Source organism: Chiloscyllium plagiosum, unplaced genomic scaffold (assembly GCF_037043375.1).
Source record: "Chiloscyllium plagiosum isolate Xiang-an unplaced genomic scaffold, Cpla_swu_hap1 HiC_scaffold_13, whole genome shotgun sequence".
NCBI lineage: Eukaryota > Metazoa > Chordata > Chondrichthyes > Orectolobiformes > Hemiscylliidae > Chiloscyllium > Chiloscyllium plagiosum.
In genome coordinates, this window is record NW_028270151.1 from 18,890,073 (window position 1) to 18,907,575 (window position 17,503).

At 44.9% G+C, this 17,503-nt stretch overlaps 1 protein-coding gene across 4 annotated transcripts in view; it reads left to right on the top strand.

Annotated features, from left to right (window-relative positions):
* The window catches only part of LOC122555663 (rho guanine nucleotide exchange factor 26-like), a 216,337-nt gene that overhangs the window by 42,906 nt on the left and 155,928 nt on the right, over positions 1-17,503 (top strand). For 3 of the 4 annotated variants that reach the window (XM_087993351.1, XM_087993350.1, XM_087993349.1), the window contains one exon: positions 12,630-12,686. The exons of the other annotated variant lie outside the window; for it this stretch is intronic. In XM_087993351.1, the coding sequence (XP_087849477.1) occupies positions 12,630-12,686 (57 nt within the window). The remainder of the gene's footprint in view (positions 1-12,629; positions 12,687-17,503) is intronic. 4 annotated transcript variants of the gene reach the window in all.

A 17,503-nucleotide genomic window follows, 5' to 3' on the forward strand; every position in this document is an offset into this window, starting at 1 on the left:
TCCTACAGTATGGAAACAGGCTGTTTGACCCAACAAGTCCATACCGACCCTCCAAAGAGTAATCCACCCAGGCCCATTTCCCAATCCTATATTTACCCCTGTCTAATGCACCTAACACGATGGGCAATTTAGCACAGCCAATTAACCTAACCTGCACATCTTTGGAATCAGATAAGTTAATTGTTGTTATAAGTCTGTCCAAGGGAAAGTCTGCAGTCGTGAATATAGTGAATTCTTTCTTGATTATATGTTCTTGGAGATAAGTCTCTTGATTAAACTTAAAATATAAGCCATAGCTATTAATTTAACCTGGGGCAGTGTTTGTAGAGGAATAAGACGGTGTTATTTTCTGGGTCTGTAGATTGTGAAGGAGCAAAAATGGCCTTTGCAGTGATATGCACTACTTGTCAGATGTGGAAGTTTAAAGAGAGTTTAAGGGTTACTGCAGATTATATCTGCCATAAATGCTGTTGGATGCGAATCTTATCAGATCGAGTGGATCGGTTGGAGAGACAGATAGAAGCGATGAGGAATTTGCAACAGCAACAGTGTGTGATGGATGGCAGTTATAGGAAGGGGGAAAAGTCTCAGATACAGTCACATAGATGGGTTAACTCCAGGAAGGGTAAGAGAGGTAGGCAGCTAGTGCAGGAGTCTTTTGTGGATATACCCATTTCAAACAGGTATGCTGTTTTGGAAAATGTAGGGGGTGATGGATTCTCAGGGGAACGTAGCACGAACAGCCAAGTTTCTGGTATTGAGACTGGCTCTAATGCAACGAGGGGTACGTCGGCTTCCAAGAGATCAATTGTGTTAGGGGATTCTCTAGTCCGAGGTACAGACAGATGTTTCTGTGGCCAGCAGAGAAACAGCAGAATGGTGTGTTGTTTCCCTGGTGCCAGGATCAAGGATGTCTCAGAGAGGGTGCAGAATGTTCTCACGGGGGAGAGGGGCCAGCAGGAGGTCATTGTCCACATTGGAACCAACGACATTGGAAGGGAAAAGGTTGAGACTCTGAAGGGAGATTACAGAGAGTTAGGCAGAAATTTAAAAAAGGAGGTCCTCAAGGGTAGTAATATCTGGATTACTCCCAGTGCTACGAGCTAGTGAGGGCAGGAATAGGAGGATAGAGCAGATGAATGCATGACTGAGGAGCTGGTGTATGGGAGAAGGATTCACATTTTTGGATCATTGAAATCTCTTTTGGGGTAGAAGAGACCTGTACAAGAAGGGCGGATTGCACCTAAATTGGAAGGGGACTAATATACTGGCAGGGAAATTTGCTAGAACTGCTTTGGAGGATTTAAACTAGTAAGGTGGGGGGGGGGGGGGAGATGGGACCCAGGGAGATAGTGAGGAAAGAGATCGATCTGAGACGGGTACAGCTGAGAACAGAAGTGAGTCAAACAGTCAGGGCAGGCAGAGACAAGGTAGGACTAATAAATTAAACTGCATTTATTTCAATGCAAGGGGCCTAACAGGGAAGGCAGATGAACTCAGGGCATGGTTAGGAACATGGGACTGGGATATCATAGCAATTACGGAAACATGGCTCAGGGATGGGCAGGATTGGCAGCTTAATGTTCCAGGATACAAATGTTACAGGAAGGATAGAAAGGGAGGCAAGAGAGGAAGGGGAGTGGCATTTTTGATACGGGAGAGCATTACACCTGTGCTGAGGGAGGATATTCCCAGAAATACATCCAGGGAAGTTATTTGGGTGGAACTGAGAAATAAGAAAGGGATGATCACCTTATTGGGATTGTATTATAGACCCCCTAATATTCAGAGGGAAATTGAGAAACAAACTTGTAAGGAGATCTCAGCTATCTTTAAGAATAATAGGGTAGTTATGGTGGGGGATTTTAACTTTCCAGACATTGACTGGGACTGCCATAGTGTTAAAGGTTTAAATGGAGAGGAATTTGTTAAGTGTGTACAAGACAATTTTCTGATTCAGTATGTGGATGTGCCTTTTCAAGAAGGTGCAAAACCTGACCTACTCTTGGGAAATAAGGCAGGGCAGGTGACTGAGGTGTCAGTGGGGGAGCACTTTGGGGCCAGCGACCATAATTCTATTTGTTTTAAAATATGATGGAAAAGGATAGACCAGATGTAAAAGTTGAAGTTCTAAATTGGAGAAAGGCCAATTTTGATGGTATTCGACAAGAACTTTCGAAAGCTGATTGGAAGCAGGTGTTCGCAGGTAAAGGGACGGCTGGAAAATGGGAAGTCTTCAGAAATGAGATAACGAGAATCCAGAGAAAGTATATTCCTGTTAGGGTGAAAGGGAAGGCTGCTAGGTACAGGGAATGCTGGATGACTAAAGAAATTGAGGGATTGGTTAAGAAAAAGAAGGAAGCATATGTCAGGTATAGGCAGGATAGTTCGAGTGAATCCTTAGAAGAGGATAAAGGAAGTAGGAGTATACTTAAGTGGGAAATCATTAGGGCAAAAAGGGGACATGAGATAGCTTTGGCAAATAGAATTAAGGAGAATCCAAAGAGTTTTTACAAATACATTAAGGACAAAACGGTAACTAGGAAGAGAATAGGGCCCAAAAATGTGTTCCTTGAAAAGCGCAGCAGGTCAGGCAGCATCCAAGGAACAGGAGAACCGACGTTTCGGGCATAAGCCCTTCTGGTGCTGGCAGGTGGGACTAGATTGGGTTGGGATATCTGCTCGGCATGGACGAGTTGGAGAGAAGGGTCTGTTTCCATGCTGTACATCTCTATGACTCTATGACTGTGGGAGGAAGCCAGATCACACCCATGCAGAGATGGGGAGAATGTGCAAACTCCACACAAAGAGTCGCTGGCGGCGAGAACAAACCCAGGTCCCTGGCACTATGAGGCAGCAGTGCTAACCACTGAGCCATTATGTCATCATAGAGCTACACAGCACAGAAACAGGCCTTCAGTTCAACTCATCTATGCCAACCAGATATCCTAAACTAATCGTATCCCATTTGTCAGCATTTGGCCCATATCCCTCTAAACCTTTCCCTTTCTTGTACCCATCCAGATGCCTTTTAAATGTTGTAATTGTACCTGCCTCCACCATTTCCCCAGCAGCTCATTCCATACACGCACCACCCTCTGCATGAAAATGTTGCCCTTAGGTTCCTTCTAAATCTTTCCCCTCTCAGCTTCAAACTTTGCCTTCTAATTTTGGACCCTCCTACTCTGGGAAAAAGACCGTGGCTTTATAAACCTCTGTAAGGTCACTCTTCAGCCTCCGATGCTCCAGGATAAATAGCCCCAGCCTATTCAGCCCTTCAGCAATTTCTGCTTTTGAGCCTTATTGGCATTTCAGGGACAATGTGTAGTCCTTAGATGTAGTACAGGAGAGATTAATTGGACTTGTTCCAGGGACGAGGGACTCCACTTAATGTGGAGTGACCACAAAAACTGGGATGGTTCTCGTTAGAACAATATACAAGTGAAGGGGAAATTTAATCGAGGCATTCAAGTCATTCTTAGAACAATTAAGGAAAACTATTCTTTCATTGTCAGACCTGTTGGTAACCAACGGACAAGTTTAAAATAATTACCAGAAGAACCTGAGATGAGGTGAGAGAATAATTTCACACAGTAAATTACTCCTTTTAATTTGTTAATCAGGTTTAGAAGTTCCCTATTCCTAATTGCTCTTGAACTGAGCTAAGCTTAAACCACACTGAAGGGGAGGTGATGGCCTAGTGGTGTTATTGCTAGACTGTTAATCCAGAGACCCAGATAATGTTCTGGGGACCTGAGTTCAAATCCTGCCATACAAGATGGTGGAATTTGAATTCAATAAAAATCTGGAATTAAGAATCTAGTAATGACCATGAATTGAATGTTGGAAAAACCCATCTGGATCACTAATGCCCTTCAGGGAAGGAAGCTGCTGTCCTTGTCTGGTTTGTGTGACTCCCGTCCCACATCAATGTGGTTGATTCCAATTAGGGATGGGCACTAAATGCTGCCTGGCCAGTAATGTTCTCATCCTGTGAATGAATTAAAACAAAAAAAAAATTATTGTGGGTCTGTAGTCTTATGTCAGGAAACTGGGTAAGAGTGGCAAACATTCTTCCTGTAAGGATATTCAGGATTAGGGTGACAATTGATACTTGTTGTAAAATGATGAAATTAAACTAGCTTTGTATTCCAAATGTTGTTAACCAGTTGAATTTAAATTTTAATAACTGCTGTGGTCTCATTCGAACATATGTCCTTAGATTACCCTGAAGATTGCTACTCTGGTGACATTACCACTAGACCAGCGTCTCACTGATCTGGGATCTACTACCTGAGAAGAAGGTGGGAGCAGATTTAAGAGGAGAATTCACAAATAGTTAAAGAGGAATAAATTGTGAAGCGTGAGGAAAGAGCAGAGGGATTGCGGCTAATTGATAGCTGTTTAAAAAAAAGGCTAGCAATGATTACATTGGGGTAAAAACAATGACTGCAGATGCTGGAAACCAGATTCTGGATTAGTGGTGCTGGAGGAGCACAGCAGTTCAGGCAGCATCCAAGGAGCTTCGAAATCGACGTTTCGGGCAAAAGCCCTTCATCAGGAATAATGGCAGTGAGCCTGGAGCGTGGAGAGATAAGCTAGAGGAGGGTCGGGTGGGGAGAAAGTAGCATAGAGTACAGTGGGGGAGGGGATGAAGGTGATAGGTCAGGGAGGAGAGGGTGGAATGGATCGGTGGAAAAGGAGATAGGCAGGTAGGACAAGTCCGGACAAGTCATGGGGACAGTGCTGAGCTTGAAGTTTAGAACTAGGGTGAGGTGGGGGAAGGGGAAATGAGGAAACTGTTGAAGTCCACATTGATGCCCTGGGGTTGAAGTGTTCCGAGGCGGAAGATGAGGCATTCTTCCTCCAAGCGTCTGGTGGTGAGGGAGCGGCGGTGAAGGAGGCCCAGTGCCTCCATGTCCTCGGCAGAGTGGGAGGGGGAGTTAAAATGTTGGGCCAGACGTCCCAACAGTACCTTTCCACCGACACTCTCATTCGTTTGGCCGAACTGGTCCTCACCCTTAACAATTTCTCCTTTGAATCCTCCCACTTCCTCCAGACCAAAGGGGTAGTCATGGGCACACGTATGGGCCCCAGCTATGCCTGTCTCTTTGTTGGCTACGTAGAGCAGTTGATCTTCCGTAATTACACCGGCACCACTCCCCACCTCTTCCTCCGCTACATTGATGACTGCATTGGCGCCACCTCGTGCTCCCGCGAGGAGGTTGAGCAATTCATCAACTTCACCAACACATTCCACCCTGACCTTAAATTTACCTGGACCATCTCTGACTCTTCCCTCCCCTTCCTGGACCTCTCCATCTCCATTAATGATGACTGACTTGACACTGACATTTTTTACAAAATCACCTCTTCCCACAGCTACCTGGATTACACCTCTTCCCACCCTACCTCTTGCAAAAATGCCATCCCATATTCCCAATTCCTCCGTCTCCACCGGATCTGCTCCCAGGAGGACCTGTTCCACCACAGAACACACCAGATGGCCTCCTTCTTTAGAGAATGCAATTTCCCTTCCCACGTGGTTAAAGGTGCCCTCCAACGCATCTCGTCTACATCCTGCACCTCCGCCCTCTGACCCCATCCCTCCAACCGTAACAAGGACAGAACGCCCCTGGTGCTCACCTTCCACCCTACCAACCTTCGCATAAACCAAATCATCCGCCGACATTTCCGCCACCTCCAAATAGACCCCACCACCAGGGATCTATTTCCCTCCCCACCCCTCTCCGCCTTCCACAAAGACTGTTCCCTCCGTGACTACCTGGTCAGGTCCACGCCCCCCCTACAACCCACCCTCCCATCCTGGCACTTTCCCCTGCCACCGCAGGAACTGTAAAACCTGCGCCTACACCTCCTCCCTCACCTCTATCCAAGGCCCTAAAGGAGCCTTCCACATCCATCAAAGTTTTACTTGCACATCCATCAAAGTTTTACTTGCACATCCACTAATACCATTTATTGTATCCGTTGCTCCCGATGCGGTCTCCTCTACATTGGGGAGACTGGGCACCTCCTTGCAGAGCGCTTTAGGGAACATCTCCGGGATACCCGCACCAATCAACCACACCGCACCGTGGCCCAACATTTCAACTCCCCCTCCCACTCTGCCGAGGACATTGAGGTCGTGGGCCTCCTTCACCGCTGCTCCCTCACCACCAGACGCTTGGAGGAAGAACGCCTCATCTTCCGCCTCGGAACACTTCAACCCCAGGCCGTCAATGTGGACTTCAACAGTTTCCTCATTTCCCCTTCCCCCACCTCACCATAGTTCTAAACTTCCAGCTCAGCACTGTCCCCATGACTTGTCCGGACTTGTCCTACCTGCCTATCTCCTTTTCCACCGATCCATTCCACCCTCTCCTCCCTGACCTATCACCTTCATCCCCTCCCTCACTCACCCATTGTACTCTATGCTACTTTCTCCCCACCCCCACCCTCCTCTAGCTTATCTCTCCACGCTCCAGGCTCACTGCCGTTATCCCTGATGAAGGGCTTTTGCCCGAAACGTCGATTTCGAAGCTCCTTGGATGCTGCCTGAACTGCTGTGCTCTTCCAGTACCACTAATCCAGAATGATTACATTGGGCCAACTGGCCTTATGTGTTGTAGGCTGGATGATAATCTCCCTGCCCAGTGATCCCAATGGCTAGGAGATGTTGCCTGAGTGCTGGAATACTGCAGTAGGGTGGAACGTTGATAGAAATATCTTCACTGCAGGAAGTGAGTAAAAGGAGTGAGAAGGATTTTTAAAACAGTGGCAGTGAAACAAGCCTCCAACCTGCAAAAGGAGGGCACATCCATCACCGTCTCTGTTGATGACGGCCATGCTGTAGCACTTGGTCGAGTGCATACTGATCATTTCTTTGCTGTTTACAGCTGCAGTGTGTTACAGATTACGAGCATTCCTGACATACTTCTCTATCAGGCTGATGGGACTGCGTGGAATTCTCCGGAGTGAATGCAATTTTCAAGCCTTGGTGAATCCCACTCTCCTCCAGCAGCCGGCTGCATGTTTGTGCAAACATTGACAGGAGCACGTTTTAAATCTTACAGATGACAGATTCTTCCATAACCTTCACCTGGCCTGGGACCTCTAGCCCTTTCACCTAGTTCCTTTCGTCCACCAGTTGGCTCCTCCAAAAGCTTCATTCTCATATCAATAACAGATTCCTCTCCACAAACAAAAGCTACATTAACATACAAGAATTCGGAGCAATTTGACACTACCATTCCCTCTCTTAGGACCAATTCTTATATTAATTGCTCTCTTCCTATTTATATACTTCCATGAATCCCGACAGTGCAGAAGCAGGCTGTTTGGCCCATCGAGTCCACACTAACCCTCAGAAGAGCATTCCACCTATACCCTATCCCTGTAACCCTACATTCCCCACGGCCAATCCACCTAATCTGCACATCTTTTGACTGTGGAAGGAAACTGGAGCAAACCCGCACAGACATTATGAAAACGTGCAAACTCCGCGCACACATTTACCCGAGAGTGGAATCCAACCTCGGTCCCTGGCACTGTGAGGCAGCAGTGCTAACCGCTGCACCACCATGCTGCCTTGTAGAACCTTTTACAGAAGCTTTCTGTTCCTATATTTCTTGTTCATTTTCTCTTGATCTCTAATTTTTAAACTTTATTTTAGTCATCCTTTGTTGGTTACTTTAAAGTTTGCCAATGTTTGGGCATATCTTTCCAGTATTCTTTTAATTGGATGCCATTGTCCTGGGAACTGGCATCCATCTCATTGTCTTTCTTTCTTAGCTGAATAAATCATACACCCATCCAGTTCATGTGTTCTGGGATTCAGTCCCTCAGCATAGAGGTCTTCCATCTTTCACACTGGCGACCCTCTTGTCCCTGCTGCTTTCCCTTCAGTCTTCCACTTTGCCAACCACCATTCAAAATCCTCCTCTGGAGTGCTTTCTTTCCTAAGACACTAAGGCCATCATTGGCCACTATCTTCTCGCCTTCCTTCCCACCTATCCACTCCACCCTCCTCTCTGATCTCTCAACTTCATTCCCACCCCCATCCACCTATTGTACTCTTTGCTACCTTCTCCCCAGCCCCACCCCCCTCCCATTTATCTCTCCACCCTGGAGGCTCCCTGCCTTCATTCCTGATGAAGAGCTTTTGCCCGAAACGTTGATTTTCCTGCTCCTCGGATATTGCCTGACCTGCTGTGCTTTTCCAGCACCACTCTAATCTACGCTCTGATTTCCAGCATCTGCGGTCCTCACTTTTTGCCTACTATCTTCTCACCTGTCCAGAACGTAAGTTAGGAAATTTCCTCCCAGACCTCAGCTCCTCTCTCTCTCCACCTTTAGCATCTCTTTTGTTCAGCTGTCCTAATATCTCATGTGGCTCAGTGTCAATTGTTATTTAGAAGTCTGGCAGAGATGCATGAGACTGAACAAGGGATGGTTACATGTTAATTAAGAGATAATTGGTTGAGAACTTGACCAGATGTATTTTACACCTATGTGGGAACAAGTTATCAGTGATGTTGGAATTTTGAGAAGTGTGTGTTGGAATAAAATTCCAGTTATGCCCACACTCTACCTAATGATCTTTAACCTCTGATATATAACATTAAAATTATGACTGAAAGTAATTCATATGAGGCGCTTTGGAATGTTTTAGTATATAAAATATGCTGTGTTAATATAAGTTGTTTCAGAGTGCTTTGGAATGTCTTTCTGAAGTGATGTCTATTTGAATGCAAATCTGCCTTTCCTTCTATGAAAGCTCGCACCCTGCTTTAAGCTATTTTTAAAGCAGTTCCGTAGAGTATGACAGGAGAGAAAGTCTTGACAAAAAATAGAATTTGCGATATCTGATCTTGAATAAGCAGCTTACGTATGGAGTTGGTTCATTCAGTTGGATGGTTAGCTGGCTTACAATGTAGAGTAATACCAACAGTGTGTGCATTCAATTCCCACATTTACTGAGGTTCCCATCTCAACCTCTCTTGCCTAAGATACAGTGTCCATCAAGTTAGACTACCACCAATCTTCTCGCTTTCCAATGAGAGAGCAGTCTGGTAGGAATAAGGCAAATTCTTTTAAAATCATTTTGGTGATGCTAAATTTAAAAGTCTTAAGGGTCACAAGAACCAGACTTATCAGAAAATCTGTTTGAACTCCACCTAATTGAGTATAACCTGGACAGAAGCTGGCTTTTCAATTAGTACGGGCATACAAACTTTGACTGCCTTGCATTGGCATTGGCCATGATCCATTTATTTCTCCATGATAGTTCTGGGTTTTTGTAATTACCATCAAAATTTCCAGCCGGTTGCATTTTGCCTTTCAGTGCACATTGTTAAATATAAGTGACCACCATCCATGGTCTTGGAGAAAGTGAGGACTGCAGATGCTGGAGATCAGAGCTGAAAAATGTGTAGCTGGAAAAGCGCAGCAGGTCAGGCAGCATCCAAGGAGCAGGAGAATTGACGTTTCGGGCATAAGCCTTGATGGGCCAAGGAGTAGCAGATGGAGTTTAATTTAGGAAAATGTGAGGTGTTGCACTTTGGTAAGGCGAATCAGGGCAGGAATTATTCACTTAATGGTAGCGTCCTGGGGAGACTTGCCGAACAAGGAGACAGGTCCCTTGAAGGTGGAGTCACAGCTATACAGGATAGTGAAGAAGGAATTTGGTATACTTGCCTTTATTGATCAGTGCTTTGAGTATAGGAGTTTGGATGTCATGTTGCAGCACATTTGGCAATGTTTGGAGTCCTGCATTCAATTCTGGTCCCTCTGCTATAGGAAAGATGTTGTTAAACTTGAAAGGGTACAGAAAAGACTTAAAAGGATGTTGCCATGGTTGGAGGGTTTGAGCCATAGGGAGAGGCTGAATAGGTTTGGGTTATTTTCACTGGAGCATTAGAGGCTGAGGGGTGATCTTAGAGAGGTTTATAAAATCATGAGGGGCATGGGTAGGGTAGACAGACAAGCTCTTTTCCCAGGGTAGGGGAGTCTAAAACTAGAAGGCATAGGTTAAAGGCAAGAAGGGTAAGATATAAAAGGAACCTAAGGGGCAACCTTTTCATGCAAAGAGTGGTGTGTGCTTGGAATGAGTTACCAGAGAAAGTGGTGGAGGCAGGTACAATGACAACATTTAAAAGGCATCTGGATGAGTATATGAATAAGAAGAGATTAGAGGGATATGGACCAAATGCAGGCAAATGGAACTAGATTAATTTAGGATATCTGGTCAGCATGGATGAGTTGGACCAAAGAGTCTGTTTCCGTGCTGTACATCACGATAACTATACAATTATTTTCATGTTTCACTTTTCCATTTTTCCTAAAACTGCTGACAGTCTAAACCCAAGCTTGGCAATGAGTCAACAACTATCCGGGAAAAAGCAGCTCACTTGTTTGGGACCCCATGCTCCACATTAAAAATTCACTTGCACCACTACTTCTGAGTCCATTTACAAGATGCACTGCAGTAACTCACCATGGCTCCTTTGGTAACACCTTCAAACAATGCTGTTTCTAGCACCTTGAAGACAAAAGGCAGCACAGTTGCTTAGGAATGTTATTATCTTCAAGCCCCAAACCATTGTGACTTGGAACAATATTGACATGTCTTTGTCTCTAGGTCAAAATTCTGGAACCCCCTTCCTAAGAGTGTCTAGACCACGTAAATTGCAGCTCACTTGAGAGCAGTTAGGGTTGAGCAATAAATAGTAGCTTTGTCAGTGGCCCCAATCATCAGTGAATGAATAAAATAACTCCTGGCTCTGCCAGATTACTTTAAACTTTAAAACAAATTTCTGTGGCAGGGTACTTCTGCTCCTCTCGGATTTAAAACCAAGGTGTATCAGGGTGGAACCAGAGAAACCTGCAGCACAGAAAGAGGCCATTTTGCCCATTGTGCCTGTTCAGATTAGTCTGGTTTGCCAGCCGCACTGATTGGAGAATCAGACATGGATTTCATGAATAAAGATTGACATCTCCTGATTTTCCACCAGTTGAAAAAGAATTCTGTGCTTGACAGGAATTTTCCCTATTTTAGTTGAAACTTTATTGCTGGAACAGCACAGCAGGTCAGGCAGCATCCAGGGAACAGGAGATTCGATGTTTCGGGCACAGGCCCTTCTTCAGGAATGAGCAGAGAGTGTTCAGCAGGAGAAGATAAAAGGTAGGGAGGAGGGACTTGGAGGAGGGGCGTTGGAAATGTGATAGGTGATCACATTTGATCACATTTCCAACGCCCCTCCTCCAAGTCCCTCCTCCCTACCTTTTATCTTCTCCTGCTGAACACTCTCTGCTCATTCCTGAAGAAGGGCCTGTGCCCGAAACGTCGAATCTCCTGTTCCCTGGATGCTGCCTGACCTGCTGTGCTGTTCCAGCAATAAAGTTTCAACTTTGATCTCCAGCATCTGCAGACCGCACTTTCTCCTCGAAGATTTTCCCTATTTTAGGCTTGCAATTCCCCAATCTACACCCTTGTCTGCAGGTTCAATCCAGACTGAATCCTTTTAGAGTTCAGCTGAGGCTTTAATGTGCTTCATGTCTTGTGATTGGTTGTTTGACCACTTCAATTCCCCCTCCCACTTCCACTCCGCCAAGGACATGCAAGTCCTGGGCATCCTCCACCGCCAAATCCTAGCAACCTGACGACTGGAGGAAGAACGCTTCATCTTCCATCTTGGGACCCTCCAACTGCATGGCATCAACATCGATTTCACCAGTTTCCTCGTCTCCCCTTCACTCACCTCATCCCAGATCCAACCCTCTAACTTGGCACTGCTGCCTTGAACTGTCCTACCTGTCCACCATTATTTCCACCTATCCGCTCCGACCTATCATCATCACTCCCCACCTATCGCCTTCCCAACTACCTTCCCCCACCCCAACCATCCCATTCATCTCTCAGCATCCCCACCTCCCCTTCCTGATGAAAGGTTTATGCCCGAAACATTGACTCTCCTTCTCGGACATTGCCTGACCTGCTGTGCTTTTCCAGTACCACACTTTTCGACTCTAATCTCCGGCGTCTGCAGTTCTCACTTTCCCCAGTTTTGTAAATCTTAACAAACCTTCTAGTTTTTATTCGTTTGAAGGTATGGGTGTCACTAGCAAAGTCAGCATTTATTGTCCATCCTAACTGCCTTCAGTTGGTGGTGGCTAGCTGTCACCTTGATCCACATAAGAGTGTGTAGTGCAGTGAGGTTTTGAACTGACCGTACTGAAGAAGAAGCGATGTTTTTCCAAGCGAGGGTGGATCTGGCATTGGTGGGGAATTGGCAGATGGCAGTATTGATGTGTACCTGCCTTCAATATTGTTTGAGGTGGTCAAGATCATGAGACTGGCCAGGGGTGTCACAGAATGCTGAAATGTGAATGGTTCACATTGCTCCAACTTTGCATTGGTGGCAAATGGACTGAATGTTGAAGGTGGTGGATGGGATGCCAAACAAGCAGCGTTGCTTTGTCATGGATGGTACTGAGCTTCCAGACTGTCAATGGAGCTGCAGTCATCCAGACAAGTGGATGTTGACACAGGTTTCTTGTTGAGTTTTCTGCTGTACTCTTCTGGTCACTGTAGTATTTAGAAATAATAGTTGTGCTTTTCCCTTCAGGTGAAGAAGAATGGAATATTGCAGACCGTCACTCAGGAGGAGAAAAAGAGGCAGGAGGTACATGGCACCTTTAAATGAAACCGTGGTTAGATTTTTACAGCCACCTTGGTAACTGGAAGAGTCACAATTGTGAGCTACTGGGATTGATGTTACTAGATTGCCTCAGGGAAGAGATGATATAGACTACAAGAAACTGTCTAACCTTGTCCGCAACAATAGAATGTGATGCCTGGTTTGCACTTGAGCGGGAAAATCTTTAAATGATTGATGAAATGATATTCCAGTGAGTAGTCAGTGCATAAAACCAATCTCCTCGGTGGAAACAGATTCCATTCAAATACAAATTTGATTGACTTTTGTCAGTAAATATTGTTGAGTGTAATTTAAGGTGGAAATTACAAGACAGACAAAATGAGAACTCTTTCTTCCATAGGGTTGTTAGTCTGTGGAATTCTATTATTCAAAAAGCAGTGGAGGCAGGTTTATTGAAGCTACTCATGTTGTGTGAGATAGATTTTTGATCCCAAAGGGAGAGCAGGATTATGGGGGTCAGAGGAAAGCACAGATGAGGCCACACCAGATCACCCTCCATATTATTGAATGGCCGAGCAGGCTTATTGGGCTGAAAGCCCTATTGCTGACTGCTAATGCCTACATTCTTATACCACAGGATGTGATAAATATCACATACTTCTAAAGATATAGATAACTTTAGACTCAGGCGCCCAAAGGTGTCCTCCACCAGGGTTTCTTTCACCTCAGCTTTTGGTCTGTTTTAAATGAATTGAGTCGAAAAGTGCGGCCCTGGAAAAGCACAGCAGGACATGCAGTATCTGAAGAGCTGGAAATTTCCTGATGAAGGGCTTATGCCCGAAACGTCGATTCTCCTTCGCCTCAGATACTGCCTGACCTGCTGCGCTGTTCCAGCGCCACACTCTTCAACACTGGTCTCCAGCATCTGCAGTCCTGACTTACTCCTAGTACATGAATTGGGAGTGACCACTGTAATTATTGTACAAATCCATCACCCCATTGTGCTTAAATGCCCACCATTAACTAAATGGAAAGTTTCATCCCGTTCAAAGTTAAAAAAAAGCTCTGTGTAAACAACCTGAAGCAACTATTTTCCTTTTATATGCAGATTCACAATGACATTTTATCATCTCTGTTGTAAATTACTTATTAAACTGGAGCAGTCGGAAATATAAACCAGAACAGTCTTTCAGTTGTCTGCAGTGACCTGTGTATTTTATGGTTTATGATATTGGGCCAAGAATGAATTCCTGTTATTTTGACTGCAGTTAAAAAGGGAAATAGTATTCTGGGGAAAGTATGTTCAGTTAAAGAATCTCTCATTTTCACTTCCACATCAGCTCTAACCTGACTGTCATAAAAGGCAAAATATTTTGGGGCCCAAAATTCACCCGAATCAAACCATGAGTCCACAATTTAGTACTGAAATAAAACAAAGCAAAAACTGCAGATGCAGAAGATCTGAAATTAAAAAAAAACAAATTGCTGGAGAAACTCAGCAGGTCTGGCATCAACTGTGGAGAGAAAGCAAAATTAATGTTTCGAAATCTGGATCACAAAATTTGAAAAGTTAACTCTGCTTTCTCTCCACAGATGCTGCCAGATCTGCGGGTTTCTCCAGCAGTTTCTCTTTGAGTCTATTATTTAGATTTGGTTCGATATCCCATTACCTCAAATCAGTAAACACACAACACTAAGCTGTACAGCCTAGGATACTCCTACTCAATAACAATGCATTCTACTTGGTGTCCTGTAATTGGACCTTTGTAACATTGGGAAGAACATTTCAGTCTTGGAATTAAGGAGCAGGACTAAATAAACAGCAACATTTTGAGAGCATTTATACAGTACAAGTGTCAGACTACTCTCACAGACTGTCCCATTCTCACTCTGTTTTCATATCTAGAAGTGCTGATATACATGGCACATCAGTGAGTACTGTTGCCCCACAATACCAGGGACCCACATTTGATTCCAGGCTCAAGTGACTGTGTGGAATTTGCACATTCTGTCCATGTCTATGAGGGTTTCTCCTGGATGCTCTGGTTTCCTCCCACAGTCCACAGATTAGGTGGATTGGCCATGCAACATTGCCCAACATTGTCCAGGGTTGTGCTGACCAGGTGGATTAGCCATGGTAAATGTGGAGTTACGGGGCTTGGGTCTGGGTGGAATGCTTTTCAGAATTGTTAAGACAGACTTGATGGGCTGAATAGCCTCTAACTGCATGGGTTGGATGCTATGAACATGACCAAAACACAACCTCCCATCACTAAATCACTGTGGTTCTTCTGCATGTATTAACCACCAACAGTAAATCACCTGTGTTTCAAATTTAAGTTCCTAGCCCATTAAGGGCAATGCAAACCATCAAAGATGAGGCAGAGGTAGGGAGAGTGGGAAGGGGCTAAATTAAGATGGAGCTGGAAGGGGTACATTCTCAATCTGATACATTAAGAACATGTAAGCGACGCTTGGATAGGCACATGCAAGTTAGTAAAGTGAAGGGTCTGTAGGTTAGTCTGCTCTTGGAGTAGGATAGAAAGCCGGCACAACATCAAGGGCTGAAGGGCTTCTACTGTTCTATGTAATTTTGAGCTCAACTTTTAACCTAATACATCTGGTATTGATAGGTCAGTTGAGATCACTGGATGGTTTATGCATTCATTCATTGGATGCTGTATCGCTTGATGAGCCAGTATTTATTGTCCATCCCTAATTGTCCTTGAGAAGGTGGTGGTGAGCCAGTTTCTTCATTTGCTGTAATCTCATAAAGCTGTTAGGGTTGCAGTTCCAGGATTTTGACCCAGTGACACTGAAGGAAAGACGACATACTTTCAACTCATGATGGTGAGTGGCTTGAAGGGGAACCTGAACGGGATGTTTTCATACAACTATTGCCCTTCACCTTCCAGATGAGAGGTCATAGTTTTGGAGGGTGGTGTTGAAGAAGCTTTATTGAATTGCTGCAGTATATTGTTTAGATGGTACACATTGATGTTACTGTGCATCAGTGGTGAAGGAAGTGAACAATGAAGGTGGGGAATGGTTGGCCAATCAAATGGACTGCTTCGACCAGGTATCCAACTTCTTCAGTAATGTTGGGGCTGCAACCATCCAGACTAGTGCCTTACAGGTAGTGGGTAGTCTTTAAGGAGTCTGGAGGCAAGTTACTTGCTGCAGAATTCCAAGCCTCTGACCTGCTGTTGAAACCAAAATATTCATTTGATTTGATCAGTTCAGCTTCTGATCAACAGTAAAACAAGGCTGTTAACTAGTGGGAGATTCAGTGATGGTAATATCTTCGAATGTCATTGGGATATGGCAAGATTTGACATCGTCAGGTGATTGGGTATCTGCCTGAAATCAGTTATTCCAGTGTTTACAATGATCAAAAGAGTTGCTGGTAGATTGAGAAAGACCATTTTCTCTGGCTGAGGAATCCTAAATAATAAGCCATACCCTTAAAATTAGAGTTAGAACATTCAGGAAAGTGACAAAATAATTCTTCTCACAACAGACAGTGGAAAACTTGGAATTCTTTCACTTGTAAAGTTACTTGGTGAGTGCAGAGTCAATTGAGAATTTCTGAAATTTGTAAATATTTTTGCGAGACGAATCAGAGTCAGAGATGTACAGCATGGAAACAGACCCTTCGGTTCAACCCGTCTGCCTGAATTAATGAACCAAGGTCAACTCAGGTCTCCCTCCTATTGGAAGGATGTTGTGAAACTTGAAAGGCTTCAGAAAAGATTTACAAGGATGTTGCCAGGGTTGGAGGGTTTGGGTAAGAGGAAAAGGCTGAATGGGCTAGGGCTGTTTCCCCTAGACTATAGAGCTTTATAAAATGAGGGACATGGATAGAGTGAACAGCCAAGGACTTTTTCCCCATGGTAGGGGGGAAAACTAGAGGGAAAGTGAGGGCTGCAGATGCTGGAGATCAGAGCTGAAAATGTGTTCCTGGAAAAGTGCAGCAGGTCAGGCAGCATCCAAGGAACAGGAGAATCGACGTTTCGGGCATAAGCCCTAGAGGGTATAGGTTTAAGGTGAGGGGAAATACTTAAAAGGGACCTAATGGGCAACTTTTTCATGCAGAGGGTGGTGCGTGTATGAAATGAGCTGCCAGAGGAGGTGGTGGAGGATTTTGGTACAGTTATAACATTTAAAAGGCATCTGGATGGGTATGTAAATTGGGTGGGTTTTACAGGAAATGGACCAAATGCTGGCAAATGGGACTAGATTAATTTAGGATAGCTGGTTGGCATAGATGAGTTGGACCGAAGGGTCTGTGTCTGTGCTGTACATCTCTATGACTCTAAGGTTGAGAAATGGGATTGAGGTCCTCATCAGCCATGATCAAATTGAATAGTAGAGCAGGCTCAAGGGGCTGAATGTTCACCTGAAGGTCTTGGTAAAAACAATGACTGCAGATGCTGGAAACCAGATTCTGGATTAGTGGTGCTGGAAGAGCACAGTAATTCAGGCAGCATCCGAGGACAGGCAAAATCCGAGGACAGGCAAAATCGACGTTTCGGGCAAAAGCCCTTCATCAGGAAGGGCTTTTGCCCGAAATGTCGATTTTGCCTGTCCTCGGATTTTGCCTGTCCTCGGATGCTGCCTGAATTACTGTGCTCTTCCAGCACCACTAATCCAGCACCTGAAGTTCTTGTTTGCTGTGGAGGGCAAAGGATAGGATGATGGCTTAAAAATGTGTTGCTGGAAAAGCGCAGCAGGTCAGGCAGCATCCAAGGAGAAGGAGAATCGACGTTTCGGGCATAAGCCCTTCTTCAGGAGTGCTCGAAACGTCGATTCTCCTTCTCCTTGGATGCTGCCTGACCTGC